At 35.6% G+C, this 21,103-nt stretch overlaps 3 protein-coding genes across 5 annotated transcripts in view; 2 read left to right on the forward strand and 1 right to left on the reverse strand.

Annotated features, from left to right (window-relative positions):
• Window positions 1-64: 64 nt before the first annotated feature.
• On the forward strand, window positions 65-4,872 carry LOC105833029 (slit homolog 1 protein). Its single transcript, XM_028192166.2, is given in 10 exon segments — window positions 65-1,000; window positions 1,002-1,146; window positions 1,528-1,635; window positions 1,694-1,844; window positions 2,203-2,274; window positions 2,337-2,480; window positions 2,721-3,108; window positions 3,325-3,584; window positions 3,840-4,245; window positions 4,448-4,872. Coding segments are annotated over 10 exon segments (1,725 nt in total). The 5' UTR covers window positions 65-955; the 3' UTR covers window positions 4,454-4,872.
• Window positions 4,873-8,422: 3,550 nt separating this feature from the next.
• LOC105833027 (cysteine sulfinic acid decarboxylase) lies at window positions 8,423-14,125 on the forward strand. The gene is made up of 8 exons (XM_012674424.3): window positions 8,423-8,905; window positions 10,529-10,713; window positions 11,508-11,805; window positions 11,979-12,167; window positions 12,235-12,299; window positions 12,590-12,779; window positions 12,996-13,165; window positions 13,228-14,125. Exons 1-8 carry the CDS (start codon window positions 8,651-8,653, stop codon window positions 13,472-13,474), a joined length of 1,599 nt encoding a protein of 532 aa, XP_012529878.2. The 5' UTR covers window positions 8,423-8,650; the 3' UTR covers window positions 13,475-14,125.
• LOC105833026 (semaphorin-5A) overlaps window positions 13,582-21,103 on the reverse strand; it is a 106,115-nt gene continuing 98,593 nt past the window's right edge. For all 3 annotated transcript variants that reach the window (XM_012674423.3, XM_036292520.1, XM_012674422.3), the window contains 12 exons: window positions 20,892-21,099; window positions 20,505-20,710; window positions 20,138-20,237; window positions 19,186-19,385; window positions 18,144-18,629; window positions 17,631-17,919; window positions 17,023-17,386; window positions 16,772-16,851; window positions 16,345-16,668; window positions 15,646-16,054; window positions 15,326-15,531; window positions 13,582-15,255 (listed from right to left, as the gene is read on the reverse strand). In XM_012674423.3, coding sequence (XP_012529877.2) covers window positions 15,055-15,255; window positions 15,326-15,531; window positions 15,646-16,054; window positions 16,345-16,668; window positions 16,772-16,851; window positions 17,023-17,386; window positions 17,631-17,919; window positions 18,144-18,629; window positions 19,186-19,385; window positions 20,138-20,237; window positions 20,505-20,710; window positions 20,892-21,099 — 3,073 coding nt within the window. In that variant the 3' untranslated portion in view covers window positions 13,582-15,054. The remainder of the gene's footprint in view (window positions 15,256-15,325; window positions 15,532-15,645; window positions 16,055-16,344; window positions 16,669-16,771; window positions 16,852-17,022; window positions 17,387-17,630; window positions 17,920-18,143; window positions 18,630-19,185; window positions 19,386-20,137; window positions 20,238-20,504; window positions 20,711-20,891; window positions 21,100-21,103) is intronic.

The following is a 21,103-nucleotide window of genomic DNA, read 5'->3' on the forward strand; positions in this document are numbered from 1 at the left end:
GTGTGCTGATATTGAGTGTGTATTCTCGGTATGCAAATTTGAACCGGCTTTCTAATTGCTTCTGCAATCTTGTCTTGATACGAACATGTAGTTGGCAAAATGTATTCTCTTTAGAGTATTTAAATAGATGAGTTTCGTATCTGTTTTGTTTTCTCTGTTCTTATCACGCACTCATAAAAATATGTTATATTGCACGCATTTTAATTTTAAAATAATTTCATTAAATAAAAAGATATCACTTAATAGTGATAACTATAGTATTAGTTATTATTATTCAAATTTATTATTTTTCTGAATAGAGAATGTGAACGTATGTAATTACTTTTTCTATTTAATCTGTTTATTTGTCTATCTCTGCTTAAATTGTATTAATCCTTTCTTAATAATACGCCATAATTAACACATATGTTACTGTTGTATTGCATAATATATTCCGTTGCTTTCTCGAAGCTGCAGTATAACGATATCGACGTTGCAGACAAGCTATCATTACCGATTGATAAATAAATGTTTGAGCTTTATAGTTCTTCTTCCAGATGGCTAAACATTGAAAGATATTTTAATTTATAGAAGGAAAAAATTGAATTATACCTTCTATTGTTTTTGCTTCAATATAGTTTTCATTAAAAATCATATTTAATCATATTTATGTAAAATAAATGTCATATTTTTATTTCAGTAAAAATTAACTGTAGATCTATTACATAACATAATAAATACACGATATCTTTGTAAAATAATTTTATGCCAATAAATTATTTCTTAAAAATCCCATAAATGACTTTCGCAAATTCTATAAACGTCAGACATTGACTCGTTAAACATGTATATGCCGCAACGTGTGAAAGACTTTAATCTTTCACGTGGGGCCATTGTCCGTCAATCTTCGTTGTAATAAGTTTACCTTCCAAATTAATGTCCAAGATAATGAGGATGCGACCGTGCGCAATGAAGGATGACGGCCGGCTGCGAACCACCTCTTCAGTCTGGCGCACTTTGTCCCGTCTACAATGTACCGTCTAGTTCGAATTATCCGCGACATGACCTCGAAGATTTACTGTGCAATTGTCTTCCTTTCATTATGCAAGACGAACACGTATTCTCTCGTCTCGCACATCTGCACCGCGAATACGCGGATTTCTACAGGTAATTGAACGATTTAAATATTGTCGGCAATTAAGTTTGGCAGTATAAGTTAATGCAAGGAAATGCAAAAAACAGTATATTAAATTTTTATTAACAATTATATGCTGTACACAAAATTAAAGTATTAAATAGAAATTGGAGAACATTATTTTGTATAAAAGTAGATTTTTGTATTTAAAGTTTCGAAAATTTCATGAAGTTTAAAAATTCTAGATTAGGGAAGATAGATCGTAAAAAGTAAATTTTCAAGCATGAGAAAAAATTGATATAAAATTTTTTAAACCAATATATTTATATCTATATCTTTTCTTATGTGTATATATCTATATAATTAAGAAACGCGACCTAAAGTAAAACTTCTCACTTTCTCTGTGAGGGCAGATACGGATTATTCATCGATGTCTCCAGAGGAATCAATAACAATCTTTGAGGAGATGGAAAACCGACTGTCAAACCTGGAACGTAGATTGCGAGCAGTTGAACATCCCGGTAAAAATCTCACTGCATGTATAACACTTGCACATAAAGATACATTCATGTTTTTCAGTCTGGCAAATTAGTTTGAGAGAGGAAGACTGGGAGATCTGTGCCGAGGGACCCTGCAAATGTATACCGGAAATGAAATCGGTGTCCTGCTGGAGATACAATCTGTTGAATCTACCCCCGACACAATTGGTCCCTGCTGATGTGCTACGACTGTAAGCAATTTGAGAGATAATATTGTCACGTTTGTTTAACAGGTATCCAATAATGGATGTCTTTAAAAAAAAAATAATAGGAAGTATATTGTTATTGTAAATTTTAAATAATAGGATTACTACATATAATTTATAAATAAAAGTCAAATCTTGTATAATTTAAAAAATTTAAGTAAAATTCTTCACTCTTTATACACATTAAATAATTATTCTTTTCTTTTCATTGTAGTTTTGATAATAATTTTTTATAGATTAATATTTAGTAATCATGACTTTTTTTATCAAAAGAATTCTTATTCTTAATAATTTTAGTACTTTGAGAATAGAAGTATAATTTACTTGACGTGTCTCTTTTCAGAGATCTTGGGAGTAATCGGCTCAGCGCCCTACACAGAGATACATTTAGAAATATGACGCATTTGCACCATCTGTAAGTCATGTAAGATTGAGAACTGTATATAATGCATGCTCTAACAAAACTGTGAATTACAGAGACTTGAGCAGCAATCTAATCGAGCATTTGGCATCGGGCTTATTCCTATCGTTGCACAGTATCGCAAATGTCAGATTAAGTAACAATCTCTTGAAGGAAATACAACGAAATCAGTTTTTTGGATTACGGAATCTTCGAATACTGTACGTCAGACACTTATTTGTAACAAGAAAGAAACATAACTTAAAGGCGTACTGATATTATAAATCTTCTGCGTTGCTTCAATTTTTAAAATATTTATATTTAACACATTTTATTTAAGAAAAAAGAATTTACTAAATGTGCATTACTAAAATTTATTATATTAAATGCTTTAATTAAAAATTCAATGTTTCTTGTCTTCTTAGAAACTTACTAAAAATTTAATTTTTGATTTCATTTAGCGATCTGTCATCAAATAAACTTCGTACTTTACCTGAAGATCTTTTTTTGAGTAACAGCCACTTGGCTTTATTGGATCTCTCTTTTAATCGCATCTCATTATTATCTTCCGGCACGTTTCATGGCCTCGGAAATCTTGATGAACTGTTGCTGGGTAGAAACCGACTAGCTAGATTACCCGTTTCAATTTTTCGGGACACCATTAATCTCAGACGCCTCGTACTTGAAGAAAATCGTTTGAAAGAGTTGCCTAACGGTCTACTTGAAGATCTGACGTCTCTTAAAGAGTTGAATATACGGAATAATCGATTGACGGAGGTGTCCAAGGAATTGTTTGTGACCTTATCACAACTGGAAATTTTGGAATTATCGAGCAATAAAATATCTCGTGTAAATATATTAATTTGCCGACATTTTATAACTTTATTTTTAAGTTTGTTTTTAAGAATTACAACGCTAATTTAAATATATGATATAAAATATGTTATAAAAATATTTATAATATATTATTATGAGATACATTATACGCTTTTAGAGGAAATTATTTCTCTTGAGAATTCAAATTGCTTTCCTTTATGAATAATTTTAAATCTATCTGTGATATAGATTGACGCAAGAGCCTTTCATGATATGACAGCGCTTCGAGAACTTCGATTAGGACATAATCATATAAAATACTTGCCACTTGGATTATTCAACAACTCTGTATCTTTAGAACGTCTTATTCTCTATGGCAATCGCATAGAAATTCTAGTAAGAGGTGTTTTTCGCGGCTTGTTCAATCTCACTTCTCTTTTTCTGCAATCCAATCGATTGAAGATACTGCAATCAGGAGTTTTCGAGGATATCCCGAACTTGCGGAAACTGTGAGTCAATACTTAGAATTTTTGACATTACTGTCTTTAAAATTAATATTATCAAAATAAATTTTTTCTGTATGTATTTTTACTTAATATTACTTACCTAATATATCACAAGTATCTTCAATTAAATACATACATAAAATTACAATTTGTATTATTTTTGTTTTATTACACACAATTACAATTTAAGAAACATATTTTTATTTTTTAAATAAAGAAATAATATTTTTCTCTATTGTACTGTATTATAATCTACAGGCAACTGGAGTCGAATGACCTCTCCTTTTTGCCAGCTGGTAGCATGGATGCCATATCCACGATTCAGCAAATACGTATGGGTCAAAATCCTTGGCATTGCGATTGCCGTGCCTCTTATGTCGCTTCTTGGCTGCGCAAAAGATTTGCCATCTTCGCGAATCTGACCAATCCGTTGCAGATACAACGGGTTTTAATCATAACGGGCAATTGGAGTGTCTGGGAATTTGGGGCTGGTGCAACCTGCAGAGGTCCAGGTACACTCGGCGGTCAGCCGCTTCTGCGTTTAACCTTTCATGAACTTTGCGAGGGTCAATGGGCTTCTATGAAGGGTATCATACCACGATTACCCCTTGATGTTATAACGCCGTCCGTCACATCGCAAACAGCTAGGAAAGACACAATTTTGGTACATATTACATTTGATTAAATAGAATACTTTGCCAGTCTTTATTTTTCAACTGTGAAATAGCCTACAATAATAAAAAGAAATTTACGTAACGTATAAAAAAATTAAATTTAGTGCAGTAATATGAAACAATTAGAAATTAAATATAATTTCTACGTTTTATTGAATTATTTTCTCTTATTTTTTGTTTATGCTATTACAGGTGTGAAAGACGTGAAGCTCAGACTTATGAATTCCCTGCGGAGAATGGAAAATATTGCATAATACGTTAAATAAAAATGTACTTTAAAATATTAACTTTGTAGGTTTTGTTTTAAATATTTGCCAATATTACATCAATAATCTCGCGGACAGATAAATTGCAACTTGAAAATGATGATGAATACCTACAGAAATATGCCTGTACACTTTTATGATATAATTATGATATATTTATGATATAGTTAATAAAACGTACATAATGTGTAACATACTGTAGTATCACACGATGAATATTTGTACCGCTGGGAGATATATGTACACACATTTCTAAGCAACAAAAAACAATTTATTCTTGCGTTTGAAATGGAAGGGATTCAATAAGCAAAGCGAGTTGTTTCAATATACTCTTCGTGATGACCGCGTCAAGTACTAACGGTGTTGTCGAGTTCTTGGAGAACCTTTTAAAGATCCTCAAAGAGAAACAAGTGTTCGATCGATCTAGCGATCATTATGTCGTACAATTTCTTCATCCTAAAAATTTACAGGTAAATCATAATTTAATCTCTTATGTCAATAGTTATTTCCCGAGTGTATATATTTCTTGAATAAGCATGAATGTATTTATTTAATTTAGTCATATGGAATTGATGCAGTCAATCATTCCGTAAATTATTGAGATGAAGAAATTGTTAAAATTGATATATTAAACAACATATAAGATAAAATTAATAATAATTCAATTATTTCTATAGTTCGCCCAATATTTTTCGTTAACGTGATCTCGATACCTTGAAAGAAGATAATATCTTGACAATCATTGGACAGAATTTAAATGAGTTTAATACTGTTTTGATTGCGCTTAGAGAGTCATAATATTGAGACAGTTGTATAATTATATGCTGTTTTAGAATTAGAATAAGAAAATCCAATTCTTCACTTCCAATCTTTCCAATTCTTCACATGATCGAAAACAATTTCTCATCTAATGTTTCTTAGGCATAATTACGAAGACGTATTTACGCTAAGAGGTGATAAGGGCGTCATTAAAACTGATAGGTTATCCACATTCACGTTGTGGTGAAGGTATAATGACGCCGGGTGGCAGTGTATCTATCATGTACGTAATGGTGCTTGTTAAGAATAAAACTTTAGAACAAGTCAAGAAAAAAGAAGTCTACGAAAATCTATCTTTAGTGTGTTGTATCAGTAATTGTGGTCATTACTCCGTTATGACAGCTGCCCATTGGTTGACTTTGGGTACCAAAAACGTTTACAAGGCATTATTATCATTCATCGATCATTTAATTCTTGAGTATTGTGGATAATTTAATTTATTTATTTAATGTTGATTTGATGTACTAACATATTAATAATATTACCGCAATCAAGAAGTGTAAGCATTAATAAGTATTCATTTAAAAAAGTTATATATTTAAGCCTTTTCACAATTTGAATTCAAAATGTAAAGGAATTGGATTATTTTTGTATCTATTGTGTCAATTATGTATATACAACTACTAGATTTTTAATCATTATTAGATTGTTACATATTAATACATTAGACAGTATAAAGTTAATTTTTTGAGAGTTAGAGTCTTGCAGAAAGTTTATGTCTTCAATTGTAGCAAACATTTGATCAAATAATATATGTAGACGACGGATCTGCATAGCATTTATATTGAATTTGCTTATTAAACATTAAAAAAAGATCTTGGTTTTAAATTAAATTAAATTAGCTCTTAAATTGTGTATCTTTTTCTGTTATAGGTAAAAAACGGATAAATTTGGTCGCATGAACGTGAATGACCTGAGGAAAGCGATAAAGAAAGCGATAAGTCAAGGGAAAATTCCGTTCTTCGTGAATGCTACTGCCGGCACAACGTTCCGAGCGATAGATCCGTTGTGGAAAATCGCCAAAATCTGTTTTATGAAATCGATATGGCTACACATAGACGTTTGTATATCGTATAAGAATTGTTAGTTTTAAAGAACCAATCTGAGTAGATCGTTATCTACAGTGTAGTATCAGTGTTCTTTGATTCTGACCAAATGTAAGATCCTCATCAGGAACCATTTTCTCTTGTCGGATGCAAACAGCATTGGATTTGAACAGCATCGTTGGTTTTATGAAACCTATTTGAACACTAATGTTAAAAATGTAGTAGGAAAGTAATTACAATTTACGATTTTTATGATATACAAAACGTCAATTTTATTTACAACAATTTAAGACTATTTATACAAAAATAAAAAGTCATCTAAAAGATGTGATTTTTAAAGAGGATACTTGAGGAATTCAGATTTCCTTTAGTTTTCATAACGTTGATAAAAGAAACGATTATTTTTGTTTTAATGTTTAATAATACACTTCAAGGGGGGTTAACGCAATGAAATTTTGATTAATGTGGAAAGCTTGCGGCACCAGTGGTTTAGGGCAATTAGTGGATCAAGCCATGTAAAATGCGTAAAATACTTCTTAAAACAGATTAAGAAAACCGTTGATTTCCAATCGTAGCTAAAGCATTACGATAATACTATAGTTTGCTTTTAATACGCAGTCTCACATTGTCGTAAAATTTATGATTTACATAACAAATCCTCTTAAATACATACCTCCGGGTATGCGTAATCAGGAAAAAAGTTTCTTCCAGCTTGGTGGAAGAAACTGTACGCTGTGACAGTCGAGATAAAGAAACGATTTGATTATCTCATGATCACTTATGCGTCGTTACCACAGTTGAATCCTGGTAATTTCTTTCGCATGGCCGTGAAGTGTCACGCACTACCCACGGAATCGTCTATGAATTACATTCTTAGTCAAATAGAAAAAGCCGGAGCTGACTTATAGATGAAACGTTCACATTTTTTTTTTTTTTTCATTAATGAGTTTAACATACAACGCTGGCGATTCTTATCGAGAACTAATCTACAAAGCGAAATGTATCACAAAGAAAATATTTAAAGATTATTTATTGCGTAACATTGTCAAGATATCTTAAGAATATTTATGAGGTATTTCCAAGATACTAAAGTCATGATAATTTCATTTCAGATTTGTGATATCTTGTATTCAATTTTATCTTTAATTCTTATATTTAAGATAGTCTAAAATTTATTTTTAAGATATGTTGTATAAATTATCTTATTAGTTACGAAATATATCTCAAGATAAACATGAGTTTCCTTTTACAAATAAAACGTGATATAAATTAATAACGTCCTACAGATATTCTGTAAATATCTAGTAATAAGATATCTTAAAATTAACTTAAAATTATAGGCATAAAGATGTCTAATTATATTTTGTTGCGTGGATTGTTTATGAGCTTAATAATGTTTCTTATTTATGAATAAAATAAACAAAAATTTGCTAAAAATCTTAAAACTTAATGTACAAATTAAAAATGCAATATTAAATAATATCTGTAGAGAATTAGATATGATTATTTTTATTAATAATAATAATAACAATAACACGCACGTAAGCCGTAAAAGATTTCTTTTGACTTTATTGTTGATTATGGTTTGTTTTCTTTACGTTATCATAAGAAAGAGATATGTCCATTTCTTTATAATTGCGCATTATGTCCGTGATAATTCAACTTACAGTACTTATAATCATAACGTAAAATGTGACAAAAAAAGAAGAAAATGTTTAATAAAACCATAATTCTGAAACATTCAATTGTAAACATTCTTTACTTTACATATTTTTCTTGTCATTTTTAAATGAATTATATTCATATATTTTTAATTTGCATATAGAACCATACTGTACTTAATACCATTCTTAAATAGAATTCATTATATTATTAAAAAAATAAAAGAAAATAACATATTGGCCATGTTTCTTTTTTTAAGAATAAAACAAATCTTTTTTCATGATTTTTTGATAAATTTAATATAAGACATGCGATTTAATTGAATAAAATCACAATTAAAAATTGCAAATAGTAGAATTATTAGGTATGGACATATAAATAATATTATAATTAATATGTTTGTAAGCTATTCTAATTGCATTTAAACTATTTTAAATATCTAAAGTACTGATATCTAAGTATGTCATAGAGTAATTCCACTGTTGCATTTTTATGCGATTTGCGGAAAGGCAAAGTGCAAGCGTAATTCGAGCGCAACAGAGATGAACTAATTGGCCCGCGAGAACTTTGCAGCCGCACGATGGAATCACCAAGATTCACGTATGTACAACGTGTTTTCAATGACTGCGACAAAGAGCGATTCGCTAGTGGTAAGTCGAAATGGAAGGGAGCCCAACAAACGGGCCGATGGATTTGTCGGCTGGTCGGTCAGTGTATTCTTCGCAATGGCTGGATCAAGTACCAACGGCGTCATCGATCTGTTGGAGAAGCTCCTGAAGATTCTTAAAGAAGAACATGTTTTCGATCGATCTGATGACCAACCTGTCGTCCAATTCCGTTATCCTGCATATTTACAGGTAAATAATACCACTTTGATTTTTTTGTGCCATACAGCTGTCAAAAGTCTCAAATTTATTAATCGTATTGTACGAACTGTCTTTTTTAAAACTATTTTACGTTTTTATTTTGATCTCAATTTTGTATTACATTTCCAATATTGTCTGCGTTTTACATTTTTGTATTATATTTCTATAACTTTTTCCTTGCAATTATAAATAAGGATTAATAATTTGTTTATATTTAAAAAATCGAAAAAATATGAATTGGAGATTTATGCCACATAATTTACTTTAAACGGAATAGATGCGTCCTAAGTAAATAATTAAAAAATTATAAAAATTGATATTTAACCAAATACATATAAGTTAATAATGACAATCAAATATTTAAATTTATTGCTCAATATCTTTTGATAAAACTGTTTTATTAACATTAAATAAAATTCAACGTGTGTTGAATGAGCTTGATAATATTTTTGTTGCTCTACGAGTAACATAGAAACTGTACTGATGTATATTAGTTTAAAAAAGAAAATTTAATTAATCATCTTTTTAACTGCTAAAGTTTATTTTGAAAACATTTCTCTTTTAAACACTCTTCTTTTAGATTTACATTTCTTCCTCCGTTCTTGAATGAAGTGTTATCTTGTTTAAAGATTGTTCTTAAGTACTTCTCAGAGCAAGATTAATATGTCAAGATTAAAACACATAACAGAAACACATAATATATTTAAAAAATTACACTTCTTTACGATGGTAATTATTACATATATAATAAAATATAATAAATACGTTTGTTTAACTTGAATGCTTCATATACGAAGTAGCGCACGTAGGCGGTAATGAATTCTGAGAAAATATTCCGTGGTGCATGCAATGGAATACTTGCTTGGAATATTTACTAATATAATACGCAGAAGTTTGCGATATAGGTATGGGGTCAATGATTGCAACGTTAACGCGTAATCAGAATGTTCACCAGACAAATTGTCACTTTCTTCAAAGAACTTTGACATGTCGCGATAACGTTTCATTTTTTCAGGAAGTCCCCTTATAGATCGGAGTATAATATAATGTGGAATACTTTGAAATTAATATTTCTAAATTAATAAGTTTACAAATTCAGGTTTTAATTATTCCATAAGTAAAATATTTTTTTAACCGTACTGTTACGGTTAAAAAAATTACGAAGGTTCTAATGTAACTATTTAACAGAAACATTAAATTATGTGATTGTTTACTGCAGTCTGATGCGAAGAACATCTGTGGACAAAGAAATTATGATGAGGTTCTAAAGTCCATTAAAGCTTATTTTAAACAATCTTTGATTTATGTTAATTTCAGAAAATAGAATTTTATTTATAATTCGAATAAATTCGTGTATTTTGATATATTTTTAATATAGTATATTTTACTATATTTACAAACACACACATACATTTGTTCTAATTTTTTACATTTTTTTTGTATAATATTAAGTCGAACTTCAAACCTATAGACTCTATAGAGTAAACAAGCGCGGACAAACATGAATTGTAAATTATAATTTGTCTAAGGCTTAGCAGTATTAATTTTAGAAAATAATTACTTCTTTATTCAATGTTTATAATAATCTGTCTTTTTCATGTTATTTTTATATAGAAAAACCTAAATCTGTCTTTGGACGACAATCCAGCGAGTGGCATGGAAATAGAAACAGCGATACGGCAGACTATACAATATTCCGTGAAAACGTTCAGTCCGCATTTTCATAATCAACTCTTTGCTGGAGTCGACGAGTATGGATTAATTGGTTCCTGGTTGACAGACGTATTGAACACCAGCCAGTAAGAGTAGTTTCTAAAATTTAAAATATTGGACGATATATTCTCCGTGCTTGCGAGATGCAACGCTATTTGCCTCTCACGATGAGTAAATCAAAAGCTATTTCGTTATCGTCTCGTGAACACCAGACAATACTGCTAACCCGGTTTATATGCCATGCTTTATGACCTACAACATAATTCCATTAATGATATATTGGAATCCTTATCAACGTCAGGAAAGTTTCGTTAGAAAGAAATAAAACGTTAGATAAATCGTTCTCTTTTCTGATAATGACTTCAAGAAGGTTTTTCAGTTATAAATAATGCTATGCGTATTTAGTTAAATTAAATTACAAGTAGCTAATTGCTATTCCGATAGGCACATTGTGCAAGTGTTGCACAATAATGGCATCATTAATTAACGAAAATTTTACAATAATTGCGTTAAGATAGCAATAGTCTTGTCAAAATGTAAAATTTCTAAATATTTGTTAAATTAGACAAATAGTTTGAGATATTAATATTTACAATTATACAATTATTTTAAAAACTGTTTGATTTTTTATTGAAAAATGCTAATGTATAATATTTTATTTGCAATATTTCTACATTATTTTATACATATAATACAGTTAAAATTTTGTTTAAATATTAAATATTCTCAAATTTATTTTTCTAATATAATTACCATGATTAAAATGATTAGCCATGGTCATAATTGCAGATTATAATTCTGCAAGATTTATCATATAATTGAATTTAAATGTAAACTTTGTCCTATCGGAATAACTACGATTATAGATGTTTTTTGTTAGATATACCTACGAGGTCGCTCCCGTATTTACTCTGATAGAACGAGAAGTGATACAAAAGTCACTGGAGCTGTTTGGCTATCCGTTAATGCCAGATGGCGACGGTATGATGTGTCCAGGTGGTAGCATATCGAATATGTACGGGATGTTGTTGGCCAGGCACAAGAAGTTACCACACGTTAAGAAATCGGGGCTCTGTTCGTTGCAAACACCTCTAGCGTGTTTTACTAGCGAAGACAGTCATTATTCAATTTTGAAAGCTGCAAATTGGTTGGGCTTTGGCATTGATCAAGTTTATAAGGTATGGAAACGCAGAGTTGATTCACTCAAATTAGAATTTGTAACAGTAATTACTACTGCATTTTTTTATAAACAAATTTTATACTATTATGAAACTATTGATCAAATAATGTTAACTTAGAGAATACAAGAATTTCGTCTTAATCGCATGAGAGCACATCTTTCATGTCACAGGTGAAAACGGATGAGTTTGGTCGCATGAAAGTGAGTGACCTGAAGAGACTTCTAATACAGGCAAAAAGTGACGGAAAACTACCATTCTTTGTGAACGCCACCGCCGGAAGCACAGTGGTCGGTGCCTTTGATCCATTACCGGAAATCGCTGCGATATGTCGGGATCAGTCGCTCTGGCTGCACGTAGACGTTCGTATAAGTATAAAAGCAGATTAGTTCGAGGAACCAACGTAATCTAAATAGAGATCCGTTGCAGGCTTGTCTCGGTGGAACCCTAATGTTGTCGGAAAAGTATCGGTACAGGCTACGGGGCATCGAATTGTACGTAACTATTTATTGCAACAGTGTGTCGTCGCAAGAGGAAAGATGACTCTCATAAAATTTAAGACCGCCTGGTCCGCAAATCATTGCATCTTAAGTAATTGTCGGCTGCATATTTATGTCGAGACGATCGAATTCTGTTAGAATACTAAGACAAAACGTTAAAGTTTGTGAGTCTGAAAGAATAGAGAAATGAATTCTTTCCTCTCTGCGACGTTAAGAACACCGAAAACTCGAATTCCTGACGATGGTTTTTTTGACCGATTCTCTTTGCTTCATGGCCGGTTCAGATCGGACTCCGTATCCTGGAATCCACATAAAATGCTCGGCGTGCCGTTGCAGTGTTCTTTGTTTCTGGTTAAGGGTAAAAACGTGCTGCATGAGGCGAATTGCGCTCAGGCCAAATACCTTTTCCAACAAGACAAATTTTACGACGTCAGCTGGGACACGGGTGACAAAAGCGTGCAATGCGGCAGAAAGGTAATGGAGATCTTCATAGTTTTTATAAAACACACATCTTTACATGATATCGCATTGTGTTTCTTTTACATTAATTATAATGTCTTATAAATTATAAAACAATTAGTTTAAGAAATCTATAGAAAAGTCAAATACAATAGACATTCTAATGTCTTTACAATCTTTATCGAAAAGTTGTCATTAATTCTCGTTTTAATGTTTGAAATACCTCTCAAGATCGACTCAATGAAATTTTGGTTAATGTGGAAAGCCCGCGGCAAAATCGGTCTTACGCGATCAGTGGAACAAGCAATGTCCTGCGCGGAATATTTTCTGAAACGAATTAAGGAGACCACTGGTTTCCGGTTGGTGCAATCTCACTATCAGTGTAGCAACATATGCTTTTGGTAAGGAATCCTCACCAATTATCGCGTAATATTATAGTCGTAACGGCGATGGATCTTTTCAGGTATGTACCGCCGACAATGCGCAATGAGAAAGAAACTCCAACTTGGTGGAAGAAATTGTACGAGGTCACAACGCAGATAAAAAAACGCATGATTCTGGACGGATCTCTCATGATTAGTTACACGCCGTTACCGCAGAAGGGGCTTGGCAATTTCTTTCGTATGGTCGTAACCTGCCAACCGCCACCCACGAAATTATCCATGGATTATGCTATCAATCAGATAGAAAAATCCGCGGCCGATTTGTAGAAAAGAGCTTTCGATCCTCATCATTGACAATCTCACGAGCTAAATATATGAAGTTAAAGATTCGTTTTTGTCGTAAAAATTGATATTTCAAAATACTTACAAAGTCGTAAAAAAAGAATCTTATCTTTATTACAAACAAGTGCGCAGGATAAATGCAATTGGGTACAGTATTCATTACTTGCATATACATGTGACCTTGATAATAATAATTTATCCGATGTTTAACAACCTCAAGCATTATTACGTCATAAATTTCGTGACCTTACCTCATATATCATTAACTCACATTTTTTTCCATGACGGATTTACATAAGCTTGCGGGAGGCAATTAACATGATTAAACTCTTAAGTTCTGGAAGACATCAACGATTCTTCCAAGTTTCAAACAAAAAGGATTTAATTTTCTTCTTGAGCCAGGCAAGGAGAATCATTTCAGTAGTCGCATGCATAAACGTAATTCGCACTCGACTCAATATGAGCCAATATAAACGCAATCATCGCGCGAGGTATTCTTACATAATATACGCATTCGCTTCATTCATAAAGCTATGTTTAAGAAGATGCATTTTTTATGTACAACTCCGTATCATGGCACTACGTTATCGGTATAAAATTCGATATTTCTTTCAAATAAAAAACAAAAGAGATGGACTCTTTCCCGAATATATCTTCAGACAAACCTACATAATAAATTTTGTATTTGTACAACAATTATATATATATGTAAATCAATCCATCAATCCTTGGCAGACCGAGCGTAAGTTTGATATATGCAGTTTTCTCTTTTCTCTCATTACTTTGCATGCATACAATTTTACAGATATTACAAATACATAAAATATATGAAAATTCATTCCCATGAGAAATCGTAAAACTTTATATACAGATGAGTCAAAGTCGAATGCCCAATCGTAAGCGGGATTGATTCTCGATTTCATCCGTTCGCAATCTCTGTCTCTTTTTCACGGATATGTACAGAAACAAAAATAAACTCTTAGAAACATTTTCGAAACAACGGTTTTCTCCTTACGATTCGATGAGTTATTGCGTCGCCCGATAAACGACGCATTAAAAATGCTACTCGATATTACTTACAAGTATCTTATGATATTCCTTTCGAAATCTCTGAATCTTCATCGCTCCTAATTGAACAATTTCGTCAACTAGTTTGCGTCATTAATCGTAGCGTCATTAACTCTCGAATACGTCGAAGAACACATATCACTTACTTAATACTAAAAAGGCATAGTCTTATAGACAGGCGTTTACTTAATCGATCGTATGTACGTCATTTTTACGTCAAAGATATCGCCTTAGCTTAATTAAGTAAATACATGCTTCCTGTAATAGGAAATCAGTCTTCACACTTGCCACTTTAATGTTGATCGAACGCTAATCGATCAAATTTACATATAGCTGCCAAATGCGTGAAATGAGTTCGCGTTCGTGGCTGGCAATGTTACCCGCGACTCACTTGTACAAATAAATCACACGAAAAAATCACGTGTTTGAAAAGACCAGAACACAGATCACCATCTAAACAATGCTGATACGCGATTCCCAACGCGTAGTTACCTTGTTCAATAGTACTTGTCCTGATCGAGATCAGCACGAATGTGTTGGCCGTGACTGTTACGCTTCAAGGTAGCAGATTCGTAATCGAGACTCTTTGGATATAACTTGGGGCTGCCGAGGCCATTGACATTAGGATTGTTCTTGCCGCGCAGAGTACCGTTCCCGTTGGTACTGCCCGAAAAACTCGGCTGTCGTTTCGCGTTCACCTGTAAGAAATATCTTTTTAAAGTATTCATGTTGAAAACGGTACGGTTAGCACTCAAGAGTTTATCTTACCTCCTTCAACGGTACGATGACATAAGAATTCTGTTTATTAATATAATGCGGACTCCCTGGAATGCTCGGCTTGCGTCGCTTCAAATAGTAGAAGCACAATACCGCGGTTAAGGCCAGGCCGATGATAAAACTGATCGCACAGCTGCCTACCACTGCGCCTACCGTGACGCCCGAATTCTCCACGCTCGAAGGTAAGGCGTTTACATCTAAAAAAAAAGTGCATTGCTCAATAATGTTGAACTTTGATTCAATTTTTACAATCAAATTATTAATAACTTTTTTTGTAAATATCATAACTAAAATTGTTCCAATAAACTTACCGTTATCTGTGCAGTCAAGAAGACAATCTCGTGTCTCGCGGCTTGGTCCCTGACACATGTCTGGTCCATGGTGGAGGCACGTTCGTTTTCGGTGCTGCTGATGATCACCGTCGCAACGGGTCCAAAGCGACCACGTATCCCAACCGGCCAGCGATTCGCAACTGGGCATATCGCAGGCCTCCCTGACCAATCTCGGACCGCTGCAAGTCTCTGGACCGAGGCACTCTCTCGTCCTCGTACGTACTCCGACACCGCAAGTCGCTGAGCATTCGGACCACTCTGTCCAGCATGACCATTGACCTTCCGCCGTATTGCTACTAACAGGATTCACGCGACATGGATGTGAATTGCAGATTCTGCTCTGCTTGGCGAGACCATTTTCACAAGGTGGAGATTCGCATTGTCTTATCTGTAAAAAGTAGCATAGAGCTTGTATTCTCTTTTCATATATTAATAAATTATACATATTTGGATTAAATTATTTATTTTCCAGTTCACGCACATAACTGTAAACAATTCTTTCTGATCATGATACTTTATTATAAAATTTTGTATTTTAGTTTTTTCTCAATAAATTTAATTTAATTTTATTAATAAATAAGATATATTAAATCGAACATACGGTTTACAAAATACTCGGCAAAATACTAATTTTATTTTAAATAAAATAATTCGTATCGAAAACTGTGAAAAATTTACCCTATGCTGGGTACCCCTTCCGCAAAGACGATCGCATGTGCTCCAAGAGGACCATTCGCCCCAGCCATTCTCGTTGATGGATTCCGCATACGCGTCCTTCTCTCTTAGACAAGATCCATCGTTCCTGCAGAAACGTTCTTCCTCCCTGGCGAGCTGCACGCGCACGCTTGACGGATCGTCTGTCTGCGCTCGGCAACTGAATCGGAAACGCTTCTCCAGATAAATTGCGTTACCGTTCTGTAAACTGGCATTCACGGCCAACCAAGGAGTCCATCCGGAATATCTTTTCGTCTCGGCGCATTCATGAGTGTTACACTCTTCTATCTAAAATACAGATTTGATCTCATCAAGCAAGTTCTGCAATTTTTGGCTATCGAAAAAGATTCAAAAGAGAAAAAATATTTTCTACGAGAAACTCAATACTTGCCTGTTGATCATATCCTGGACATTCGACACCGCCCTTCTTCGACGACGGACTATCGCAGGTTCTCTTTCTGATACGTATTCCTGTAAAATGGAAATCGCTAACTTAATGTTAAGAAAGTATGGAATTGTTTTTATATTATCTCAGACAGTACAAACATCTAAAATTACAAATTCTTGATTGTGAAAGATATTTTTCAAACATTCCCTTTACATTGACTGGGAAATTATCATAATTATAAAAGTAATACTCACCGCCGTTGCACGGCTTCGAACATGCGTGCCAAGGACCCCAGGTTGACCACTGGCCAATTTGAGGCGGAGTGACTTTAGCCGGGACAGGACAGGGCGGTAGAGCGATGCATATGATATCGTCGTGATCATGCCCGACGCAGATGCGTCCGCCGAATGCAGGCGTCGGATTCGTGCAGGTTCGCCGGCGGGTTTTCATCGCAAAACCGCAAGTCTGAGAGCAGGCTGACCAAGCTGACCAAGCGGTCCAACCGCCGTGAACAGTGCAATTTGTCACTCTGACACGCGTACCCGTGCAACTCTCGCCGCCGTGCTGTGGCGGGGGATTATTGCATTCCCTGGTCTGACACTGACACGTGTCGATTTTCTGTAGATCGAATTTTCAGTGTTACTTATCAATTTCACAACTTTCTCGTTCAATAGAAAAGATGATCCGTTTATTTAATATCCTACATTTTTATTTTATTTACTTTATGTTAAAAAAAAACTGCTCACTTATAACTAAATTATACTTCAATCACACACACTTATAATCGATTTCAATTTAAAAAAAAAGAAAGAAAAAATCCTTAACGCTACGATAAACATAATAAATACATATGTCCACGAACCTCCGTGTATTCGCTATGCGAGTACGAGTGAGCGTGACCGTGTCCGGATGATTGATCCCGTGTGCCGTGTTGACAGGGCGACCAAGGACTCCACGCGCTCCAGCCTCCGTCAACAGGATCGGTAAGTACCGGACACTTGGTGACCTCCTGATGCCAATGATTCGCCAGGTAATTTTGCTTCGGTGCCTGCTCGCACTTCATGAGATGCTCGTTCCACCCGCAATACGGCTCCTGAGCGTTCAAGCACGCTTGACGGCTCCGGTGACGATAACACTGAACGGCAGGTATGCTAAACGGCGGAAGGCATTACGGTGCGGTTTAGCGAAGCATTTAGCACAAATAATATTTGCTGTTTACGATAGTGTACATAATTTACTACTGAATGACGTATCTATTTGCGGCAATGTGATTTACATTTAGATGATATTATCGATTTATTCTTATTTTTGACAGCGTAATGTCGTTTACGAGGCTGACAAAATTTTGCGACCACAATAGGTGTTGTCGACTTACCGCAAGACGCCAATCTCCATACCAACGTAGAGGCTCTGAGTGTCCTTAAGGAACTGCAACGTCATCGGTGACGAGGGCAAGGGTCCCCAAACTTCAACGATGCAGGCCTCCTGAGTTCTAGGCAAGACCGAGATTTTCTTGATGAGACCAGTCGCCGTAGCTACATAAAGAACGGTCACGCTGTGGTGCAGCTTGGTCGGGGTGACGTCCACCGCGATGTGAGTAAATCGCTCGAGGGTTGCGGTGTGCAGCGGCTCTAACATCGTACTTTGCACCGCCTCGTCCATCAGTTGATACCGGTGACTGTCCATGATCTGGTGCGGTGCGTTGCTGGATGGAGGTCCGCAGTGTTGACGATTATGATGGGCGACTGGTCTCTTTTCCCAAGCGGCGCCCGCATTTTCCTGATACTTGAAAGGTCCGTTAAAACTAGCGAGGACGGCCGACATGTTGAACGCGCAGATAGCCGAGCCTGCAATGCCGTTACTGTGGTGGGAGGAAAAAAAGAATTCCGTTTAACGTCAGTTTCTCCTTCGAGAAATTGTAGTTTCCGCATGCAAAAAAGTATTCCGTTGTAATCGAGCGATGAAGAACGTTAAGATGGAGAAATTAGCAATCGTGCATGCCACAACACTAGTAAATAGATTTTGAATAACTGGAGATTTTAAAGATAAATTATTTAATTGTGTAAATTTTATTTCCTACATAAAAATGCTAATTCAAGAAACTTAACGAGTCACATAAAATGTAAATAAAATTGCTAAATTTTCGACTTCCTTAAATATTTCATTGCTTAATTCAGATTAATCAACATTGTTTTAAATCTTCTTTTCATAGTCGCGCAATAAATAATAAATTTGGTTGAAAATCAATTTAATAATAAGTCGACAAAATAAAATCCGTGTTTGCTTATTCCATAATTAATTTGTCATTTACCATCTCTTGCTTCCATCTAAGATTTCTTGTGAGATCTTGTGCACAGACATAAACAGATGATAATTAATGCGCCTTCGAATTAATCGGACTGCTAAACGATACTCACATGGGAGTTGTAAAGGTCGCGTAAATGATCCTCTCTTCTGGATGATAGACCGCGCCTTGGATCTCATCGTAATAGAATGGAAACTCGCCGGGGAGAGAACAATTTAAGCGGGCCTTACTAAAAGTCGTCCATACGCTTTTCATCATAATCTGCCCACCTCTATCATTTTTGCAGACCCTCGCTATCCTCGAATATATTTTCTGCAGCCATACACATCACAATGTACAATTAAACTTTGATAGATACGGATTTTAATAAGATTATTAAAAGACAACGCATTATCATTTTAATCGAATTTGAAAAATACATTTAAAAAAATGACTTTTAACAATGTTTCAAACATCTGACTTCGTAGTATACGTTCGATATTGGCGGAGAGACCGGGAGAGACCGAGAGAGACGGGGAGAGACCGGGAGAGACGAGGAGAGACGAGGAGAGACGGGGAGAGACCGGGAGAGACGGGGAGAGACCGGGAGAGACGGGAGAGACCGGGAGAGACGGGGAGAGACGAGGAGAGACCGGGAGAGACCGGGAGAGACGGGGAGAGACGGGGAGAGACGGGAGAGACGGCGTCGAGTGAATTAATCTACCATAGTTGAGATTCAGCCTCGCGCCCGATCACGATCGAGGTACAATCTTGCGCAGCCGGATGCGGAGTGTTTCATTAGAGCCATCCCTAGGCGGCAATTTGAACGGTGATAGGTTGAGAAAATGATAAACATCGCGCGAACTAAGATCATGCCGGGAGTGATGATTTTTCTGCCGCGCGCGAGAGAGAGGAAGATCCGTGACGCGCGTCGCTCGTTTCGACCAACACCGTAAACGGTTAATTATACGGCTGACGCAAGTCAGAAGAGAGAGACGAGATCGCTAATCGCACGAATGGCTCCTCGCGTGTTTCGATGGGAGACGCGCGCGCGCGTGCGGATTACTCCGCGGCGTTGATCTTACCTTGCCGCAGTTGATGTATTCCACGGCGGATTCGCGAAATAGAAAGTACACGTGATCCTCCATCTCGAAGCTGCCTACGAACTGTGGGTCGTTCAGCCACCTAAAAGGAAAGCGCAAACTTGGAGAGAGAGAGAACGGGACTTTGCGATAAATATCGCGAGGCGATAAGCGAGACCAATAATCTTGCAACGCGGTTATTACGATAAAATTAATCTTGTTGATTTTTCAATATAACTGTAAAAAAGACCTTCGTAAGAATTTCATTCGTAAGAGAAATAAAACGGAACTGTAATGCGTTGAATTAATGATACTTTTCAGCTGAATATAGCACAGTGAAGAGCGTGCGCGTCTCCTTCTGCGAACGTACCTGGAATCGTATTGTTGAGTCCTGAGATTCGGGGAGGCCAGTGTTCTGTAGATCGCAGGATCGGCCCCGGAGAAATCGGTTCGCGCGCCGGCGAAGAGTCCGCCGGAAGGACCCCTCGAGAGAAGTGCCGTGGCGTTTGCATGCGGCGAGTACGGGCACATGGCCACGCCCGACATCTCGCTGGTCACGCTCGTTATGTTCTCGATCTGCAATCATAATTAGCAATAGTTATTATTAGAGACCACCACGTAGTCAAGCGGCACGAGCTTCGGCGATGTCGCAGTTTCGAATCGGACGAATTACACAGCTAATGACAACGATAATCCTGCTCATCGAGCAAGCCGCGACTAGTCAAACGGGATAGATTGTTTTCGGAAAGCAACGTACCTGTCGCCACGTGCACCATGGGCTGAACGCGTAAGTGCCGCAGGTGAAGAGGCTCTTGCCGTTGCTCAGGAGCACCTTGACGTAATTATGACAATCCTCGACGCTCTGGCCCTTATTCTGACAGGTGTTGACCTTGTCCTCCGGCGCGGACCAGGAGGCGTGCTCCAGGGCTGTCAGCGACGTCAGCGTCAAGCGGTACAAATTATCCCTGA

The sequence above is a fragment of the Monomorium pharaonis genome, chromosome 1 (assembly GCF_013373865.1).
Source record: "Monomorium pharaonis isolate MP-MQ-018 chromosome 1, ASM1337386v2, whole genome shotgun sequence".
In the NCBI taxonomy this organism is placed as follows: Eukaryota; Metazoa; Arthropoda; class Insecta; order Hymenoptera; family Formicidae; genus Monomorium; species Monomorium pharaonis.

Coding starts and splice junctions, on each gene's coding strand:
- LOC105833027 (XM_012674424.3), top strand. CDS start 8,651: ATGTACAACGTGTTTTCAATGACTGCGACAAAGAGCGATTCGCTAGTG. Junction 10,714..11,507: donor GACGTATTGAACACCAGCCA/GTAAGAGTAGTT, acceptor GTTTTTTGTTAG/ATATACCTACGAGGTCGCTC. Junction 13,166..13,227: donor TGTAGCAACATATGCTTTTG/GTAAGGAATCCT, acceptor GGATCTTTTCAG/GTATGTACCGCCGACAATGC.